The sequence below is a fragment of the Helicoverpa armigera genome, chromosome 16, assembly GCF_030705265.1.
Source record: "Helicoverpa armigera isolate CAAS_96S chromosome 16, ASM3070526v1, whole genome shotgun sequence".
Lineage (NCBI taxonomy): Eukaryota > Metazoa > Arthropoda > Insecta > Lepidoptera > Noctuidae > Helicoverpa > Helicoverpa armigera.
Window position 1 is genome coordinate 6,656,748 of NC_087135.1, and position 20,154 is coordinate 6,676,901.

The following is a 20,154-nucleotide window of genomic DNA, read 5'->3' on the forward strand; positions in this document are numbered from 1 at the left end:
CTGGTGACACGGGCCTAAGCCAAGTGGTCACCAGCGGGGTTTGTGGTAGTAGTAGGTCTGTTTCGGTTCAGCCGTGTAGATTGTGTATCAGGTTGTGTATTTGTGTTAGTGTTAATGTTTGTTGTATCTGCTTCACATTGCAGAAACTTGCGGACTAGTCTACACGTGTTTAATATTACTGCTTTCTGCAATAAGTGATATGTGTACGGAGGGAGGTTTAGGGAGGTGAGGGATTGGTGTAGTTGTTTGGGGATAACGCCGGTTGTAGATAAGACTATGGGTACTATTGTAACTTTTTGTAGATGCCAGAGTCTACTTATCTCGTCTTTCAGTTCGGTATATTTACTTATTTTTTCTGCTATTGTTGATTGGAGGTTGTGTGTATTAGGTATTGCGATGTCGATCAAAAATCCGGTTCTGTTAACTTTGTCTATTAGGGTAATATCTGGTCTGTTGAAGTGTATTGTGCGGTCTGTGAGTATTGCTCTGTCAAAGTATAGTTTTGTTGTTGAGTTCTCTAAAACGGTTTCAGGGTTATATTTATAATATGGGACTATGGAATCTATAAGTTTGTAACGGTGGGCTATCTTCTGGTGTATAATGTTGGCTACTTGGTCGTGTCTGTGTTTATAATCTGTCTGAGCTATTGATTTACATGCCCCTGTAATGTGCTGTATGGTCTCTGGGGAGCTATTGCATTTTCTGCAGGTATCGTTGGTTAGATTTTTAATAATGAACTTTCTGTAATTTTTCGTTTCTATTATTTGGTCCTGTATTGCCATCATAAAGCCTTCGGTTTCAGGAAAGAGTTCACCTCGACTAGGGCTTTCAAATACCGGATTTTTTCAATTCCGGTATCAATACCGGTATTAGAAATTTCAATACCGTGATCACGTGATCACGGTATTGTCGGTCATGCAAATATTGCAATACTCCAGATATTAAAAGTCGTCGCTTCTTTATGCGTCTTCGAACTGCTTTTGCAAGATTTTGGCTTAAGTCATTAGCTTGACCATCTAACTTCGTCAAGATAAATTTTAGCGCAATATTCGCACAGATATTTTCACTACAGAAAGGCTGTTGTAAATATTTTTTAATATTGTCAAATCGAATTCGTCTAATTCGAAATCGGAGTTTAATTTTAGCAGCGTAAGGGCAAGAAATCAAAGCTTTCGGAAGAGACATTAAGGCTTATGAAGAAACGACGTGAAAACCCGCCTGTCACTTCGTCAGCTAAGCGGGCTCTAAACCAAGAGATCAATAAGCACGTACGACGGGACCTCCGGTGCTCCAATACTCTTGACATTGAAAGAGCAATTGAGCTGAATCGGGGGTCAAAGGTGTTCGTACAATCTCTTGGAAGAAGCCACTTGACGAAGCTGACCACAACAAGTGGAGAAGTCATTTCTTCGATGCCGGCAGTCCTTTCGGAAGGGGAAAACTTCTATGGCCGGTTATACGCATCGCATGCATCTCGACATGATCCCGGAAATGAGGATTCTAGAGCCACATTAACACGCCATTTCATCGAAGACCTGCCAGAAGTCAGCAGTGGCGAAATCGAAATCGCTTTGAGACAGCTCAAAAATGGAAAAGCCCCTGGCGAGGATGGCAGTACAACTTACAACAGAGCTATTAAAAGCAGGAGGTAAGCCCGTACTGGGGGAGCTCCAGAAGCTTTTTAACGCCGTCCTGTTTGAAGAGAGATCTCCAGAGGCGTGGAGTAGGAGTGTTGTCGTCCTGTTCTTCAAAAAGGGAGACAAAACCCTGCTGAAGAACTATCGACCCATTTCCCTCCTAAGCCACGTATATAAGCTGGTCTCAAGAGTGATCAAGAACCGACTTGCACGAAGACTCGACGAATTCCAACCACCGGAGCAGGCTGGGTTTCGGAGCGGATACGGCACCATAGACCACATCCACAGAGTGCGGCAGATTATACAGAAGACCGAAGAGTATAATCAGCCCCTGTGTCTAGCATTTGTGGACTATGAGAAGGCCTTTGACTCGGTTGAAATCTGGTCTGTTCTGGAGTCCCTGTAGCGTTGCCAAGTAGATTGGCGATACTTCCAAGTGATGAGATGTCTCTTTACTACCGACTAACAAAACAATAACGTCGTTTGGCTCGCTCGACCGACTAAGAAACCAGTTGTTTAAGAAAAGTGCGGGCGGGTATGCTGGAGATAAAAGTAAGCGCTTAATACACAAGTGTGAAGTGTGAGAATAATATTACGAGTACGCAGTTATTTATCTTATTTAATACAACTTCCTGCTACTTATTACAACAAACCACAATAATTAAAATTATAAAAAGATTGTAATACCGTAATCACGGTATTGGCTCGTCAATACCGGTATTGAAAAAAGACCAAAATATATCCGTGATCACGGTATTACGGGATCCCGTAATACCGGTATTGACTTAGTCGAGGACCTCGACTAAGCCACGCGTTCGACGCCTCTTTGTCGACATTAGTTTGGCTTAAATCTTGGCGATGTCTTCCGTGTAAAGACTTTCGGGCCCACTCTAAAAGTTTGGTTTTTTCATCCGTGATCGTTTCATTTCTCTGTGTGTTTGTGTCTGATAAATTAAGTGGTGTATAGTGTTTGTCGTTTTGTGTTATAGCTTGGTGAAGTGTTGAGGTTGAAGATTTGGAAAAGAAGTATTTTCTGAGAGTTGTAATCTGTCTGTTGTGTAGGTTTGATATGTCAATCAGTCCTCTGCCTCCTTCCTTTCGTGGTAGGGTTAGTCGTTGCAGACAGGCTCTTGGGTGGTGCTTGCGGAATTTTGTTAGTGTCGTGTTAGTTTTTCGCTGTAGATTTTTAAGGTCCGTCTGACTCCAGTTAATAATGCCGAACGAGTACGTCAGGATAGGAATAGCAAAGGTGTTGATCGCTTTTATTGTGTTTCGAGCGCAGAGTTGTGTTTTCAAGATAGTATTGAGTCGGTGTTGAAATTGTTGTTTTAATTTTAGTTTCGTTTCTTTAAAATTTATCTGGCGTGATTGAGCATATCCTAGGTATTTATAGGTGTCTTGTTCGTCCAATGGTTCTATTTGTTCCCCAGTCCCTAAACTATAATGATGCTGGTAGTTCTGACCTGCTCTAACTGAATTTATTTTACACTTATCTATTCCGAATTCCATTTTTATATCGTTGGTGAACTTCTCTGTAAGGTTGGCCAGATGATGTAGTTCGCTTTCGGTGTTTGCGTAAAGCTTTATGTCGTCCATATACATCAAATGGCTCAGGACATTGTTTTGTTGTGTTAAAGTCTGTCTGTCGGTAGTAATGTCACCTAACGATGTGCCTATTGAAGTTGAATTTAATATATTTGATAACGGGTTTAGAGCAAGACAGAACCATAATGGGCTTAGTGCATCCCCTTGAAAGATACCTCTTTGAATTTTAATTGGGTTAGTGTGAAGTGTTTCGGTTTTAGTTGTGAGCTTGAGTACAGTAGTCCATGTTGTCATCGTTGATTTTAGGAATCTAATTAAAGTGGGGTGTATTTTATATATTTCTAAAATTTGTATAAGCCAAGAGTGAGGGACCGAGACGTATGCTTTTTTATAATCGATGTACATGCTAAAGAGGTTGGATTTAGTTTTTTGTATCTTTTTAAGAACTATGGAATCAATAATAAGTTGCTCCTTACAGCCTTGGCTAAACCTTCGACATCCTTTTTGTTGTTCGGCCAAGATGTTGTTGCCGTCGATGTGTTGGTAAACTAGTTCAGTTATACAGGATGTTATGATCTTATATAAGGTTTGCAAGCATGTAATGGGCCTATATTTAGCTGGATTGGACATGTCGTTGCGATCTTTTGGTATCATAAATGTAGTGCCTGCCGTAATGTATGTAGGTATTGTCTCTGGGTTCTGAATGAATGTATTTATGTGAGTGTGTAAGTAGCCGTGAATGGATGTAAATTTTTTATACCAATAACTGTGGATATGATCTGACCCGGGTGCTTTCCAGTTATGTAATCTAGAGAGGACTTTGTGGAATATTTGTGGTGATATATTTTCGAATAACATAGCCTGAATCTTTGCGTCGCTATTGTTCAGTTCAGTTTGTATCCATTCAGCCTCAGTATTGTGTTCAATGGGTTGTTCCCAGATACTGGCCCAGAAGTTTTGTAATGTCTCCGAGTCTAAGGTATTACGATCATCACCGATTTGATGGCTTTCCTGAAAATTTGATGTTGCTTCTTTAATATTACGATAGAAAAGTTTTTCATTATTTGAGAATTGACTGTTCTGTTGCTTTCTTTGGGTGCATGCTCTATATCTCTTAAGTCTGCCCGTCACAACAGATAGTTTCTGTTGTAGTGTGTCTAAGGTGTGTATAGCCTGTGTGTTGGGTTCTTCGTGTATAGTGTGGGTTTTGTATTGTTTCATTATTTTATCTACATGTTTTCTTACTCTTTTACTCCTATTGCCTTTGATAAATTGTGTTATTTTACCTATTATCTTCCTCAGATCAGTTAATTTACGTTCTAAGCGTTTTTGCCATTTGGGCATGTATTTTTGTTTAGTACGTGTACTACTACTAACTACTCTCGGTGCCAGTTCTATCTTTGCTCCGTTCGCTTTAGCGGCAGTCCAAGCTGCACAGTATATGACTGTTTGTAATTTATGGAATTCTGTTTCTGTACTCACATTTTCAGGGATAGTTATATTATTCAAGTAATTAATGATTTTAGCTAGTTTTTTTGATGGTTTTTGTCTAGGAATAAAACTACGGTCTACTGGGCTGGTTTCTTTATAAAATTCGAATGCTTGTTGGAATAAATTATCTATTTGTGTGTCCCTCTCAGCGGCGTTTCTTAGGTTAGAATCTATTGGTTCAGCATTAAATTCAATATTAATACTTGTATCTATTTCCATATCACGAGAATTTTCTGTTGTGGTGTGATTATAGTGATCTGTCATTATATTGTCGGGTAGTGTATCTCTGTTTTCGAAGGAGTGAACATTACTTAAGGTTCTTTCGGAAAAGATATTAGATGAATTTTGGCTATTCTGTTCATTAGATACCTCTAGTTTAATTGCATTTAATCTATCGTTACTAATATATTTATTGTTAATTATGGCTCTTCTCTGATCAGCAATACGCTGTTCGCTGAGATGAGCAAGGGAAGGGTAACTGTTTATAAAGTCTAGGTACATAGGTTTTCGGTGTGCCGTTTCATTCGTGCCTAACTGTGTGACTCTATAATAGGATCTCATGATAGCCTCATTTTGTTCGTTTGTCCATCTCATTCGTGTCTGCGTGCGGTTTTGTGTATTGTGTGTTTCAGAATTGCTTTGTGTTACAGGGATTTGTGTTGGTGCTGTTTCTGCAACTAAGGGATCAACGCATGTTTGAGTACGTTGGGTATGGTTTGATTGTAACTGGTGTAGTTCTAATTTGACTTCATTGTATATTTGGTCTATAATGTCTTGTGTTAATAATTTGGTTCTGACTATAGCTCTACGTTGGTCTCCTACTCTTTGACGGCTAACCTGCATTTCTGGGAACTTTTCTATAAATTTCAGATGAAGTGGTTCGAGGTATGTTCTTGTGTCTGTGTCTAATGCAGTTAATTGAAGATAAGTGCGCAGTATAAACTTGTTCATCTCAAAAGTCCATCTTCTGCGCGTATTAGAAGCGCTTGTAGTGGGTGCAAGCTCTGCGTCGGGGATGACGCCTTGCACAACACTAGCACGCGTACTCGTAGATAAGGTCGATGATCGCCTTGTCATGTAAGAGGGGCGAGTGGAAGGGATGGAAGAGAATAACGAAATGGTATCTTCGCCCGAGGAATCGGCTGTAGCATCTACGCCGTGAGCCCGCCTGCTCAACTCACTGCGACCGGCTGTAACTTTATTTTCGGTGAGAGTCCGCCTGCTCAACGCCTCACCGCCGATGGTTCGCATGCTGTGGCACCCAGCATCGGCTCCAGATGCGCCCCGGCGCTCCCCGGGAAGCGACCGTAAATTATACCTTATTATTATTTCTTATGTCGTTTCGTTTTCTTCTCTTTAAAGAGAGTATAAAGCCTTACATGCGGGCCGGAGCCAAGCGTGTAAGGGATGATTAAATAGAAAATGTAGATGATAGTGTGGATGATGTAAGAAATTTACGTGTAATGCGGCAGGTGTTAAGTATGGTGGCTTTTTGAAGCATGTGTAGTGTATGGGCAGGCATGTGTAGTGTGTTGAGGCTTTGTAAAAGAGATTTGGGTATGATACCGGTAGATGACAGGACTATGGGGACGATGTGAACGGTTTGCGCTTTCCACTGGGTTTTTATTTCTATCGCGAGATCCTGATATTTACTCAGTTTCTCCGAAATGGTGGTTTGAATGTTGTGGGAATTAGGTATCGCAATGTCTATTAAGTACACTGTTTTAGAAGTTTTATCGTGTACTGTTATATCCGGTCTATTGTAATGAATAGTTTTATCTGTTATTATTGTGCGGTCCCAGTAGATTTTATGATTCCTGCCTTCTAAAATTGTCTCAGGTTTGTATTTATAATATGGTACTATCTTATCTATGAGTTTGTATCTGTAAGCTAGGTGTTGGTGTATGATTGCTGCAACCTGGTCGTGCCGGTGTTTATAGTCGGTCTGTGCAAGGGATTTACACGCCCCTGTAATGTGTTGTATCGTTTCAGACGCAGTGTTGCAGTGTCTACATAGGTCAGTCGGTTGAGTTTGGTCTTTTATAATATACTTTCTATAGTTCCTAGTAGCTATAATCTGGTCTTGTATAGCGAGCATGAACCCTTCGGTCTCCGGAAACAACTCGCCTCTCCTGAGCCATTCGTTCGACTTAAGTTTATCGGCGTGTGGCTGGCACAGGAAGGCTCGGTGTCTTCCGTGTAAGGCTTTGGTGGACCATGCTGCTATTTTTTGTTGTGTGTTTGTTATTGTTTCGTTAGTTTGTGTGTTTCGGTCGTGTAGGTTGAGTGGTGTTAGTTGTATGTCGGTGTTTGTGATGTGTCTGTGTAGTGGTGAGTGTTCAGATTTGTTGTGGAAATATGTTCTGAGTGTCGATATTTGTTTGTTGTGTAGGTTGTGTATGTCTATCAATCCTCTTCCTCCTTCTTGTCTTGGTAGTGTAAGGCGTTGTGTGCATGATTTGGGGTGGTGTTTTCTGTGTTTAGTGAATGAAGTGTTAATAGTGCGTTGTAGGTTTTGAATGTCGGTGTTAGACCACTGTATGATTCCGAAAGAGTATGTGAGGATGGGTATTGCGAATGTGTTTATAGCTTTAATTGTGTTTCTGGAGTTAAGGTTGGTTTTTAAGATGATGTTGACGCGGTGTGCAAATTTTCTACGTAGTTCTTGTTTTGTGATCTTTTGCTGTATTTGTCTGGACTGTTTGAATCCTAAGTATTTGTATGTACTGTCTTGATCGACTGGTTGTACTGTTTCACCAGAGTCAAGTGTGTAAGTGTTATTTTGTACTTTTCCTTTGACTATTGACAAGATTTTGCACTTGTCTACTCCAAATTGCATGCATATGTCATTGGAAAATTGTTGAGTAGTGTCGGCTAATTTAAATAGGTTGTTTGTGTCAGCTGCGTACAATTTAATATCGTCCATATACATGAGGTGTGTCAGTGTGTGTCGTGTGTCGTTGTTAGATAGTGTGTATCCTGTGTTAGTTTGATCGAGTAAGTGAGATAGTGGGTTTAGGGCCATACAAAACCACAATGGACTTAGAGCATCTCCCTGGAAAATTCCGCGTTTTATAGATATTGGTTCGGTAGATACAGATGAAGGCCCTTGATTGATTTTAAGTGTGGTTTGCCAGTTTTGCATGGCAGATTGTAAGAAAAGTTTAAGTGTCGGGTGGATTTTATAAAGGTTATTATTATAATAAATCAAATAATTAGATACGAGTAACACTATATACCACGTTAGTTTTATGCGCATAAAAAAGTTGACAACCCTAGCGCGACCGCCGAGTTTAGGCATGAAAAGTGAAGTAGGTACATACATGAGATTGACTTCTGTTGTATTTTGTGATATAGTTAAGACGTAGGTAGGTACCCACTAAGTGCAAGATGACTGACAATTACACTAATTGAAATAAAATTACTTTTACGGATTTTAATCGCGGTTACATTAACTTTATTTTAATCCCGACGTTTCGGATCCTTTATAGCATCTATGGTCATGGGCAGAATAAGAGGCATTTTAGTTACAAACAGCTACCCTACATTTTGTTGGTAATCATCTCATCGTCCTTTATTATTAGCAGAATGCCCGATATGGTTAAAACTGCTATTACGATCATATTGCGATTCGATTTCTATTCGATTTTGACATTATTAACTTAGGAGAATCGGGGCCCTGAAAAATTATATGATGTTGATAACATATGACGTTCCATTCCTTGCATTCACGTACTATATGTATGTACCTACTCCTTTATGTAGGTACTACCTAGGGCATGCAATACCGGTTAACCGGTTTCGTTTTTACCGGTAAATCGCCCATTTTTGCGAGTTTTAAATTACCGGTAAAAATAACATGAAACCGGTAATTTACCGGTTTTTACGTTTTTCTGATAAAATATAGCAATTGTTCATTTAACGTCAAATCTTTGTTATGTAGCCTGAATATAATGTGATGTTGTATACATTACGTATTGTAAGAGTGTAAAAGTTGCTGTTTTTTAGGAAAGTAAACTTGTGTGTCCTTAACTATCTCTAGGATAGATACAAATCTTCTTTCTCATCTTAATTTATAAAATCTAAACAAATTGTATTCATTCGGTTATTCTGTTTTTCCTCATAGCTGTCAGCCCATACTAGGTACAAATGTAGCTAATGCTTATTTTACCTACTCTATGACCTTACTGAGCAAGGGCTTTACTTCACCACCATGCGGACAGCTCTGAGGACACGGTGGAGCACACAGTCCAGGTATGCACTGCCTGGAAAGGGTACCGCCGTGTCGTCGTCGAGGCAATAGGCAGCGGCGACCTTTCGCGTCCTTCCCTGGTTCAAGCCATGGTCCGGAGCTAGAGGGAATGGGAAGGCGTCGCTTCCTTCTGCGAAGCAGTCATGCTCGAGAAGGAGACAGCGGAGCGACTGCAAGTAGCACCTCTCATCCCAACCGCTGTAGTGGACCAGGAAGACACCACGGGCGCCAAGGGTCGAGAGACGACTCCCGGACACCTTAGGCGTCGGTCTGTGGGCGGTGAGTTCGTGTGGCTCATCGTTCCACCGTCTGCATAGACAACAGAACCGTGACAGCGGCGCGCGTTGTTCCACGGGCTCCTCAGGGATATGTCAGCAAACCCAGTGGGGCCCAGCAGGGCCAAGACCTGCCGGGGCCGCGGGATCGTTCGAAAGAGTTACCGCGACCCTGGTCCATAAAACGCCTACTAAAAAACATGGGTTTTAGACAGAAAGAGTCTGTCATTTGATGATTTACCATAAAAAAGGGCTTTCACTTCAATGAAAATATTTTTTTTACGGTAATTCTTAGCGTTTATCCCGTTTTGTGACGGAGTCGGCTTTCCGTATCTTCCTTCTTCCACTTCGCTCTATCCTCCTGAATAGACATCTTCCTCTTCGAGTTCGCAGATTTTCATGTCATTCATTACGACACTCAACCACCACGGTTTCGGCCTGCCTTTGCGCCTTTGACCGGATATATTGAGATTGAGTATAGCATTCACACTGCCGATGTCCTCAGGTGTCACTCCTTTTTACATGTATGCATTAATCGCAGCCGTTTCTCTTGCATTTTGTCGGCGACATCGCGTACGGATGGTACTGACATGTTTTTTGTTACGGCCCACGTCACAAAAAACGTTTACCACCTTATACTTTGCATATTTATTTAGTTTTTGCTTTAGGACTACCCAATCTTATTGTTATAATATCACATTTAAAAAAAAATACAAAAATTACCGTTTTACCGGTAAAAATATTTTTATTACCGAATTTTTACCGGTAATTTTTGTTTTACCGAAATTGCATACCCTAGTACTACCCCTAAGTACTCTATTATGTAATACCCGTATGTACTTCATTATGCTCTACTCCTATGTACTCCACTATATAGGTACTACCCCTATGTACTCCCATTATGTTCTACACCTATGTACTCCTTCATATCATGTTATGTTCTACCCAGCTAAGCCAAAGCTAAAGAAGTAGCTAAGCTAGCTAGGTCATCTAGTCATCAGCTAGGAAAAGAATTTATAAAAAGAAAATCCCTCATAAAAAAAAAAACATTGCGCCCAACCCTTTAAGATCTAAGAAAGTCAGATTTCTGGAAAAAAAATTTTCAAAATCTCTCAGGACATTCGGATATAATCTACTGACTGACTTAATTTCTTCTTTTATTCCCTATTTTAATTTTTTTTTACTGTTGATGACAAGTACTTTTCGTTATACGAACTCTCAATAGTAGAAATTGATATATATCACCTTATCAATTTAACTATAACAATAACATACGTTACCAAACACCATCTTGGTGTCAGCTAGGAAAAAATAAAAAGAAAATCCCTGATGGATGGCAGGGAGGGAAGCGCTGATCTGAACAAATTACTTGATAGGTCTTATGCAGTCTAAGGTCTACTTACTTAGGATTTAATACAATGTCTTTACGAGTACTCCAGTTGCGTTGGCGTTGCCCTCGTGCAGATGGCGCGAAGTCCTTCCGAAATAACTAGTAGGATAAATAAAAGGCCACCAATAATTCTTCATAATTATTTGTATTGTCAGTTTATGTGTAATAATAGTTCACAACATTTGCAGAACTAAGATATACAAATTTTATGACCAATAATATCAGTGATGACTCAAAATATTTATAAAATGTACAATATAATCTCATTCATTTGACTTACGCAGTTAAATATTTACAAAATATTAGATTTGATAAAATTGTATACAGCGTCGTTACTTTTAGATTACAGTGATATAAATACATAAAAAATAAAAGTAACTAATAGATATTTACAAATTAATCAGGTCATAAATTCAAGACTTAATCTTGCTGTGTGGTTACTCGTGGATATAACTGAAACAAACAAAAAATATAATTTATTTTCTACAATTAGGTATTTATATAGGTACTTAGGTATTATATTTTTCAAAAAGGCAGGTACAATTCAGTATCATGGATATATTTCCTTTAGATTAAGATCTTTAAAACAGTTTTTATCGATTTAAGCCTGAAAGGACAATGCTATTCTTTGTAGGTATGGAAGTTGGGCTCAAGTGTTGCCCACAGTAACTGCATAGTGTATTAGGTTCCATAGGCTTATATTAGGTCCCAGACCAAAGCATTTCGAAATCTATCCCGGGAGTCCTGAGAAAAACTGGTTTGACTCTTATTCAATATTACATAAAATAAGCTTACGAACTCTTAACTATTCCACTTTTATTACCTTAATTGAAATGAATTATATTCATTGACAAATACGAGGTATTGTACACGACAACTTTTTTTTTTACCGACTTCCAAAAATGGAGGAGGTTCTTAATTCATTTGCATTTTTTTTATGTTTGTACGTGCATAACTCCGTCGTTTACCAACCGATTTCAACAATTATTTAATTGTTTGAAAGGGCTTACTTCCTCAATGGTTCCTTTGTCATCCGGCCCAGGGTCTGGTGATGGAATTTCTAAAAAAATCGGAAGCGACTCTCGAAAATTGTAGACACATATCGAGTAAAACCTTGTTATTCGGGTATATGTCTCAGACACCACAAAACTGTAAAGGTTTTAAAATCTGACCTGACAATGGAGCCGAGAGAGAGACGTGGGAACTCCTCAACGATATCTACTAACTACCTCGTGTTCGAGCTTATTTTATTCGTCTTGATAAGATTTTTCTAGAAGATAGGTCATAGCGCAGGCGCCTTGTAGATTTAAACCGTAAATTCAAAAATATTGCGGTAATTGCCTTTTTTTCATAAAATCATTCCCAGTTCTTATTAGAATCCAACGCTTTTAGAATTTATTTGAAAATCACAGTAAAAAAAATAACCCATTCCAACATTTTCCAGTACTGAATCCTGACAGCGAGATCCTGAGCATTGAGATTGACTATATACGTACATATGAGTAAGACTTATTTGGCAGAAAAGTCTTATCAGATTAATTTCTCAGGACCCTAGGACCGATTTCAAAAATATTTTGATTTCTTGTTAAGAGTGAATTAAAGAACCTATTCCAACCACTCCCACTACTGGGCAAATGGCATAGGCTTTGTAAACAGACTGTTCATGTGGAACATTTAAACCGGTTTTCCTCGGGACCCTGGGACCGATTTCAAAAATATTTTAATTTCATGTGTGAAGTAAAGAACCTATTTCAATCACTCCCAATACTAGGCAAATGGCTCAGGCCTTGTAAAGTGACTCTTCATGGAGAATATTTGAACCGGTTTTTCACCCGGACCCCAGGGACCGATTTCAAAAATATTTTAATTTCATGTTAAGAGTGAAGCAAAGAACCTACTTTGACCACTCCCACTACTGGGCAAATGCCAAAGACTTTGTTAAGTGACTATCTAAGGAGAACATTTGAATCAGTTTTTCTCGGGACCCTGGGACAGATTTCAAAAATATTTTAATTTCATGTTAAAGTGAAGTAAAGAACCTATTCCAATCACTCCCACTACTGGGTAAATAAGACAGGCTTTGTAAAGCGACTGTTCATGTGGAATATTAGAACCGGTTTTTCTCCGGACCCCAGGGACCGATTTCAAAAATATTTGGATTTCATGTTAAGAGTGAAGTAAAGAACCTACTTTGACCACTCCCAGTACTGGGCAAATGCCAAAGACTTTGTTAAGTGACTATCTGAGGAGAACATTTGAATCGGTTTTTTTCTCGGGTCTCCTTTGACCGATTTCAAAAATATTTTAATTTCATGTTAAAAGTGAAGTAAGGAACCTACTTCAATCACTCCCACTCCTGGGCAAATAAGTCAGGCTTTGTAAAGCGACTGTTCATGTGGAATATTAGAACCGGGTTTTCTCCGGACCCCAAGGACTGATTTCAAAAATATTTTGATTTCATGTTAAGAGTGAAGTAAAGAACCTACTTTGACCACTCCCACTACTGGGCAAATGCCAAAGACTTTGTTAAGTGACTATCTGAGGAGAACATTTGAATCGGTTTTTTTTCTCGGGTCTCCTTTGACTGATTTCAAAAATATTTTAATTTCACGTTAAAAGTGAATTAAGGAACCTATTTCAATCACTCCCACTACTGGGTAAATAAGACAGGCTTTGTAAAGCGACTGTTCATGTGGAATATTAGAACCGGGTTTTCTCCGACCCCAAGGACTGATTTCAAAAATATTTTGATTTCATGTTAAGAGTGAAGTAAAGAACCTACTTTGACCACTCCCAGTACTGGGCAAATGCCAAAGACTTTGTTAAGTGACTATCTGAGGAGAACATTTGAATCAGTTTTTCTCGGTCTCCTTTGACCGATTTCAAAAATATTTTAATTTCATGTTAAAAGTGAAGTAAGGAACCTATTTCAATCACTCCCACTACTGGGTAAATAAGACAGGCTTTGTAAAGCGACTGTTCATGTGGAATATTAGAACCGGGTTTTCTCCGGACCCCAAGGACTGATTTCAAAAATATTTTGATTTCATGTTAAGAGTGAAGTAAAGAACCTACTTTGACCACTCCCACTACTGGGCAAATGCCAAAGACTTTGTTAAGTGACTATCTGAGGAGAACATTTGAATCAGTTTTTCTCGGTCTCCTTTGACCGATTTCAAAAATATTTTAATTTCATGTTAAAAGTGAATTAAGGAACCTATTTCAATCACTCCCACTACTGGGTAAATAGACAGGCTTTGTAAAGCGACTGTTCATGTGGAATATTAGAACCGGTTTTCTCCGACCCCAGGGCCGATTTCAAAAATATTTGGATTTCATGTTAAGAGTGAAGTAAAGAACCTATTTTGACCACTCCCACTACTGGGCAAATGCCAAAGACTTTGTTAAGTGACTATCTAAGGACAACATTTGAATCGGTTTTTCTCGGGACCCTGGGACTGATTTCAAAAATATTTTAATTTCATGTTAAAAGTGAATTAAGGAACCTATTTCAATCACTCCCACTACTGGGTAAATAAGACAGGCTTTGTAAAGCGACTGTTCATGTGGAATATTAGAACCGGGTTTTCTCGGACCCCAAGGACTGATTTCAAAAATATTTTGATTTCATGTTAAGAGTGAAGTAAAGAACCTACTTTGACCACTCCCACTACTGGGCAAATGCCAAAGGCTTTGTTAAGTGACTATCTGAGGAGAACATTTGAATCAGTTTTTTCTCGGTCTCCTTTGACTGATTTCAAAAATATTTTAATTTCATGTTAAAAGTGAATTAAGGAACCTATTTCAATCACTCCCACTACTGGGTAAATAAGACAGGCTTTGTAAAGCGACTGTTCATGTGGAATATTAGAACCGGGTTTTCTCCGACCCCAAGGACTGATTTCAAAAATATTTTGATTTCATGTTAAGAGTGAAGTAAAGAACCTACTTTGACCACTCCCAGTACTGGGCAAATGCCAAAGACTTTGTTAAGTGACTATCTGAGGAGAACATTTGAATCAGTTTTTTTCTCGGGTCTCCTTTGACCGATTTCAAAAATATTTTAATTTCATGTTAAAAGTGAAGTAAGGAACCTATTTCAATCACTCCCACTACTGGGTAAATAAGACAGGCTTTGTAAAGCGACTGTTCATGTGGAATATTAGAACCGGTTTTCTCCGGACCCCAGGGCCGATTTCAAAAATATTTGGATTTCATGTTAAGAGTGAAGTAAAGAACCTATTTTGACCACTCCCACTACTGGGCAAATGCCAAAGACTTTGTTAAGTGACTATCTAAGGACAACATTTGAATCGGTTTTTCTCGGGACCCTGGGACTGATTTCAAAAATATTTTAATTTCATGTTAAAAGTGAAGTAAGGAACCTATTCCAATCACTCCCACTACTGGGTAAATAAGACAGGCTTTGTAAAGCGACTGTTCATGTGGAATATTAGAACCGGGTTTTCTCCGGACCCCAAGGACTGATTTCAAAAATATTTTGATTTCATGTTAAGAGTGAAGTAAAGAACCTACTTTGACCACTCCCACTACTGGGCAAATGCCAAAGACTTTGTTAAGTGACTATCTGAGGAGAACATTTGAATCAGTTTTTCTCGGTCTCCTTTGACCGATTTCAAAAATATTTTAATTTCATGTTAAAAGTGAAGTAAGGAACCTATTTCAATCACTCCCACTACTGGGTAAATAAGACTGGCTTTGTAAAGCGACTGTTCATGTGGAATATTAGAACCGGGTTTTCTCCGGACCCCAAGGACTGATTTCAAAAATATTTTGATTTCATGTTAAGAGTGAAGTAAAGAACCTACTTTGACCACTGCCATTACTGGGCAAATGCCAAAGGCTTTGTTAAGTGACTATCTGAGGAGAACATTTGAATCAGTTTTTTCGGTCTCCTTTGACCGATTTCAAAAATATTTTAATTTCATGTTAAAAGTGAATTAAGGAACCTATTTCAATCACTCCCACTACTGGGTAAATAAGACAGGCTTTGTAAAGCGACTGTTCATGTGGAATATTAGAACCGGGTTTTCTCCGGACCCCAAGGACTGATTTCAAAAATATTTTGATTTCATGTTAAGAGTGAAGTAAAGAACCTACTTTGACCACTCCCAGTACTGGGCAAATGCCAAAGACTTTGTTAAGTGACTATCTGAGGAGAACATTTGAATCAGTTTTTTCTCGGTCTCCTTTGACCGATTTCAAAAATATTTTAATTTCATGTTAAAAGTGAAGTAAGGAACCTATTTCAATCACTCCCACTACTGGGTAAATAAGACTGGCTTTGTAAAGCGACTGTTCATGTGGAATATTAGAACCGGGTTTTCTCCGGACCCCAAGGACTGATTTCAAAAATATTTTGATTTCATGTTAAGAGTGAAGTAAAGAACCTACTTTGACCACTCCCACTACTGGGCAAATGCCAAAGGCTTTGTTAAGTGACTATCTGAGGAGAACATTTGAATCAGTTTTTTTCTCGGGTCTCCTTTGACTGATTTCAAAAATATTTTAATTTCATGTTAAAAGTGAATTAAGGAACCTATTTCAATCACTCCCACTACTGGGTAAATAAGACAGGCTTTGTAAAGCGACTGTTCATGTGGAATATTAGAACCGGGTTTCTCCGGACCCCAAGGACTGATTTCAAAAATATTTTGATTTCATGTTAAGAGTGAAGTAAAGAACCTACTTTGACCACTCCCACTACTGGGCAAATGCCAAAGGCTTTGTTAAGTGACTATCTGAGGAGAACATTTGAATCAGTTTTTTTCTCGGGTCTCCTTTGACCGATTTCAAAAATATTTTAATTTCATGTTAAAAGTGAAGTAAGGAACCTATTTCAATCACTCCCACTACTGGGTAAATAAGACAGGCTTTGTAAAGCGACTGTTCATGTGGAATATTAGAACCGGGTTTTCCGGACCCCAAGGACTGATTTCAAAAATATTTTGATTTCATGTTAAGAGTGAAGTAAAGAACCTACTTTGACCACTCCCACTACTGGGCAAATGCCAAAGGCTTTGTTAAGTGACTATCTGAGGAGAACATTTGAATCAGTTTTTTTCTCGGGTCTCCTTTGACCGATTTCAAAAATATTTTAATTTCATGTTAAAAGTGAAGTAAGGAACCTATTTCAATCACTCCCACTACTGGGTACATAAGACTGGCTTTGTAAAGCGACTGTTCATGTGGAATATTAGAACCGGGTTTTCTCCGGACCCCAAGGACTGATTTAAAAAATATTTTGATTTCATGTTAAGAGTGAAGTAAAGAACCTACTTTGACCACTGCCATTACTGGGCAAATGCCAAAGGCTTTGTTAAGTGACTATCTGAGGAGAACATTTGAATCAGTTTTTCTCGGTCTCCTTTGACTGATTTCAAAAATATTTTAATTTCATGTTAAAAGTGAATTAAGGAACCTATTTCAATCACTCCCACTACTGGGTAAATAAGACTGGCTTTGTAAAGCGACTGTTCATGTGGAATATTAGAACCGGGTTTTCTCCGGACCCCAAGGACTGATTTCAAAAATATTTTGATTTCATGTTAAGAGTGAAGTAAAGAACCTACTTTGACCACTCCCACTACTGGGCAAATGCCAAAGGCTTTGTTAAGTGACTATCTGAGGAGAACATTTGAATCAGTTTTTTTCTCGGGTCTCCTTTGACTGATTTCAAAAATATTTTAATTTCATGTTAAAAGTGAATTAAGGAACCTATTTCAATCACTCCCACTACTGGGTAAATAAGACAGGCTTTGTAAAGCGACTGTTCATGTGGAATATTAGAACCGGGTTTCTCCGGACCCCAAGGACTGATTTCAAAAATATTTTGATTTCATGTTAAGAGTGAAGTAAAGAACCTACTTTGACCACTCCCACTACTGGGCAAATGCCAAAGACTTTGTTAAGTGACTATCTGAGGAGAACATTTGAATCAGTTTTTTCTCGGTCTCCTTTGACCGATTTCAAAAATATTTTAATTTCATGTTAAAAGTGAAGTAAGGAACCTATTTCAATCACTCCCACTACTGGGTAAATAAGACTGGCTTTGTAAAGCGACTGTTCATGTGGAATATTAGAACCGGGTTTTCTCCGGACCCCAAGGACTGATTTCAAAAATATTTTGATTTCATGTTAAGAGTGAAGTAAAGAACCTACTTTGACCACTCCCACTACTGGGCAAATGCCAAAGGCTTTGTTAAGTGACTATCTGACGAGAACATTTGAATCAGTTTTTTTCTCGGGTCTCCTTTGACCGATTTCAAAAATATTTTAATTTCATGTTAAAAGTGAAGTAAGGAACCTATTTCAATCACTCCCACTACTGGGTAAATAAGACTGGCTTTGTAAAGCGACTGTTCATGTGGAATATTAGAACCGGGTTTTCTCCGGACCCCAAGGACTGATTTAAAAAATATTTTGATTTCATGTTAAGAGTGAAGTAAAGAACCTACTTTGACCACTGCCATTACTGGGCAAATGCCAAAGGCTTTGTTAAGTGACTATCTGAGGAGAACATTTGAATCAGTTTTTTTCTCGGGTCTCCTTTGACTGATTTCAAAAATATTTTAATTTCATGTTAAAAGTGAATTAAGGAACCTATTTCAATCACTCCCACTACTGGGTAAATAAGACAGGCTTTGTAAAGCGACTGTTCATGTGGAATATTAGAACCGGGTTTTCTCCGAACCCCAAGGACTGATTTCAAAAATATTTTGATTTCATGTTAAGAGTGAAGTAAAGAACCTACTTTGACCACTCCCAGTACTGGGCAATACCAAAGACTTTGTTAAGTGACTATCTGAGGAGAACATTTGAATCAGTTTTTTTCTCGGGTCTCCTTTGACCGATTTCAAAAATATTTTAATTTCATGTTAAAAGTGAAGTAAGGAACCTATTTCAATCACTCCCACTACTGGGTAAATAAGACAGGCTTTGTAAAGCGACTGTTCATGTGGAATATTAGAACCGGGTTTTCTCCGGACCCCAAGGACTGATTTCAAAAATATTTTGATTTCATGTTAAGAGTGAAGTAAAGAACCTACTTTGACCACTCCCACTACTGGGCAAATGCCAAAGGCTTTGTTAAGTGACTATCTGAGGAGAACATTTGAATCAGTTTTTTTCTCGGGTCTCCTTTGACTGATTTCAAAAATATTTTAATTTCATGTTAAAAGTGAAGTAAGGAACCTATTTCAATCACTCCCACTACTGGGTAAATAAGACAGGCTTTGTAAAGCGACTGTTCATGTGGAATATTAGAACCGGGTTTTCCGGACCCCAAGGACTGATTTCAAAAATATTTTGATTTCATGTTAAGAGTGAAGTAAAGAACCTACTTTGACCACTCCCAGTACTGGGCAAATGCCAAAGACTTTGTTAAGTGACTATCTGAGGAGAACATTTGAATCAGTTTTTTTCTCGGGTCTCCTTTGACCGATTTCAAAAATATTTTAATTTCATGTTAAAAGTGAAGTAAGGAACCTATTTCAATCACTCCCACTACTGGGTAAATAAGACTGGCTTTGTAAAGCGACTGTTCATGTGGAATATTAGAACCGGGTTTCTCCGGACCCCAAGGACTGATTTCAAAAATATTTTGATTTCATGTTAAGAGTGAAGTAAAGAACCTACTTTGACCACTCCCACTACTGGGCAAATGCCAAAGGCTTTGTTAAGTGACTATCTGAGGAGAACATTTGAATCAGTTTTTTTCTCGGGTCTCCTTTGACTGATTTCAAAAATATTTTAATTTCATGTTAAAAGTGAAGTAAGGAACCTATTTCAATCACTCCCACTACTGGGTAAATAAGACAGGCTTTGTAAAGCGACTGTTCATGTGGAATATTAGAACCGGGTTTTCTCCGGACCCCAAGGACTGATTTCAAAAATATTTTGATTTCATGTTAAGAGTGAAGTAAAGAACCTACTTTGACCACTCCCAGTACTGGGCAAATGCCAAAGACTTTGTTAAGTGACTATCTGAGGAGAACATTTGAATCAGTTTTTTTCTCGGGTCTCCTTTGACCGATTTCAAAAATATTTTAATTTCATGTTAAAAGTGAAGTAAGGAACCTATTTCAATCACTCCCACTACTGGGTAAATAAGACAGGCTTTGTAAAGCGACTGTTCATGTGGAATATTAGAACCGGGTTTTCTCCGACCCCAAGGACTGATTTCAAAAATATTTTGATTTCATGTTAAGAGTGAAGTAAAGAACCTACTTTGACCACTCCCACTACTGGGCAAATGCCAAAGGCTTTGTTAAGTGACTATCTGAGGAGAACATTTGAATCAGTTTTTCTCGGGTCTCCTTTGACTGATTTCAAAAATATTTTAATTTCATGTTAAAAGTGAATTAAGGAACCTATTTCAATCACTCCCACTACTGGGTAAATAAGACAGGCTTTGTAAAGCGACTGTTCATGTGGAATATTAGAACCGGGTTTCTCCGGACCCCAAGGACTGATTTCAAAAATATTTTGATTTCATGTTAAGAGTGAAGTAAAGAACCTACTTTGACCACTCCCAGTACTGGG

At 38.5% G+C, this 20,154-nt stretch overlaps 1 protein-coding gene and 1 long non-coding RNA gene across 12 annotated transcripts in view; both read right to left on the reverse strand.

Moving 5' to 3' along the window:
* Window positions 1-10,716: 10,716 nt before the first annotated feature.
* LOC110378740 (apoptosis-stimulating of p53 protein 1) overlaps window positions 10,717-20,154 on the reverse strand; it is a 262,519-nt gene continuing 253,081 nt past the window's right edge. For all 11 annotated transcript variants that reach the window (XM_064038435.1, XM_064038434.1, XM_064038439.1 and 8 more), the window contains one exon: window positions 10,717-11,043. In XM_064038435.1, the coding sequence (XP_063894505.1) occupies window positions 11,011-11,043 (33 nt within the window). In that variant the 3' untranslated portion in view covers window positions 10,717-11,010. The remainder of the gene's footprint in view (window positions 11,044-20,154) is intronic.
* Window positions 11,252-13,309, reverse strand: LOC135117928 (uncharacterized). The gene is made up of 2 exons (XR_010277254.1): window positions 12,576-13,309; window positions 11,252-12,287 (listed from the first exon to the last, which is right to left on the reverse strand). It is a non-coding gene; the product is annotated as an uncharacterized LOC135117928 (long non-coding RNA).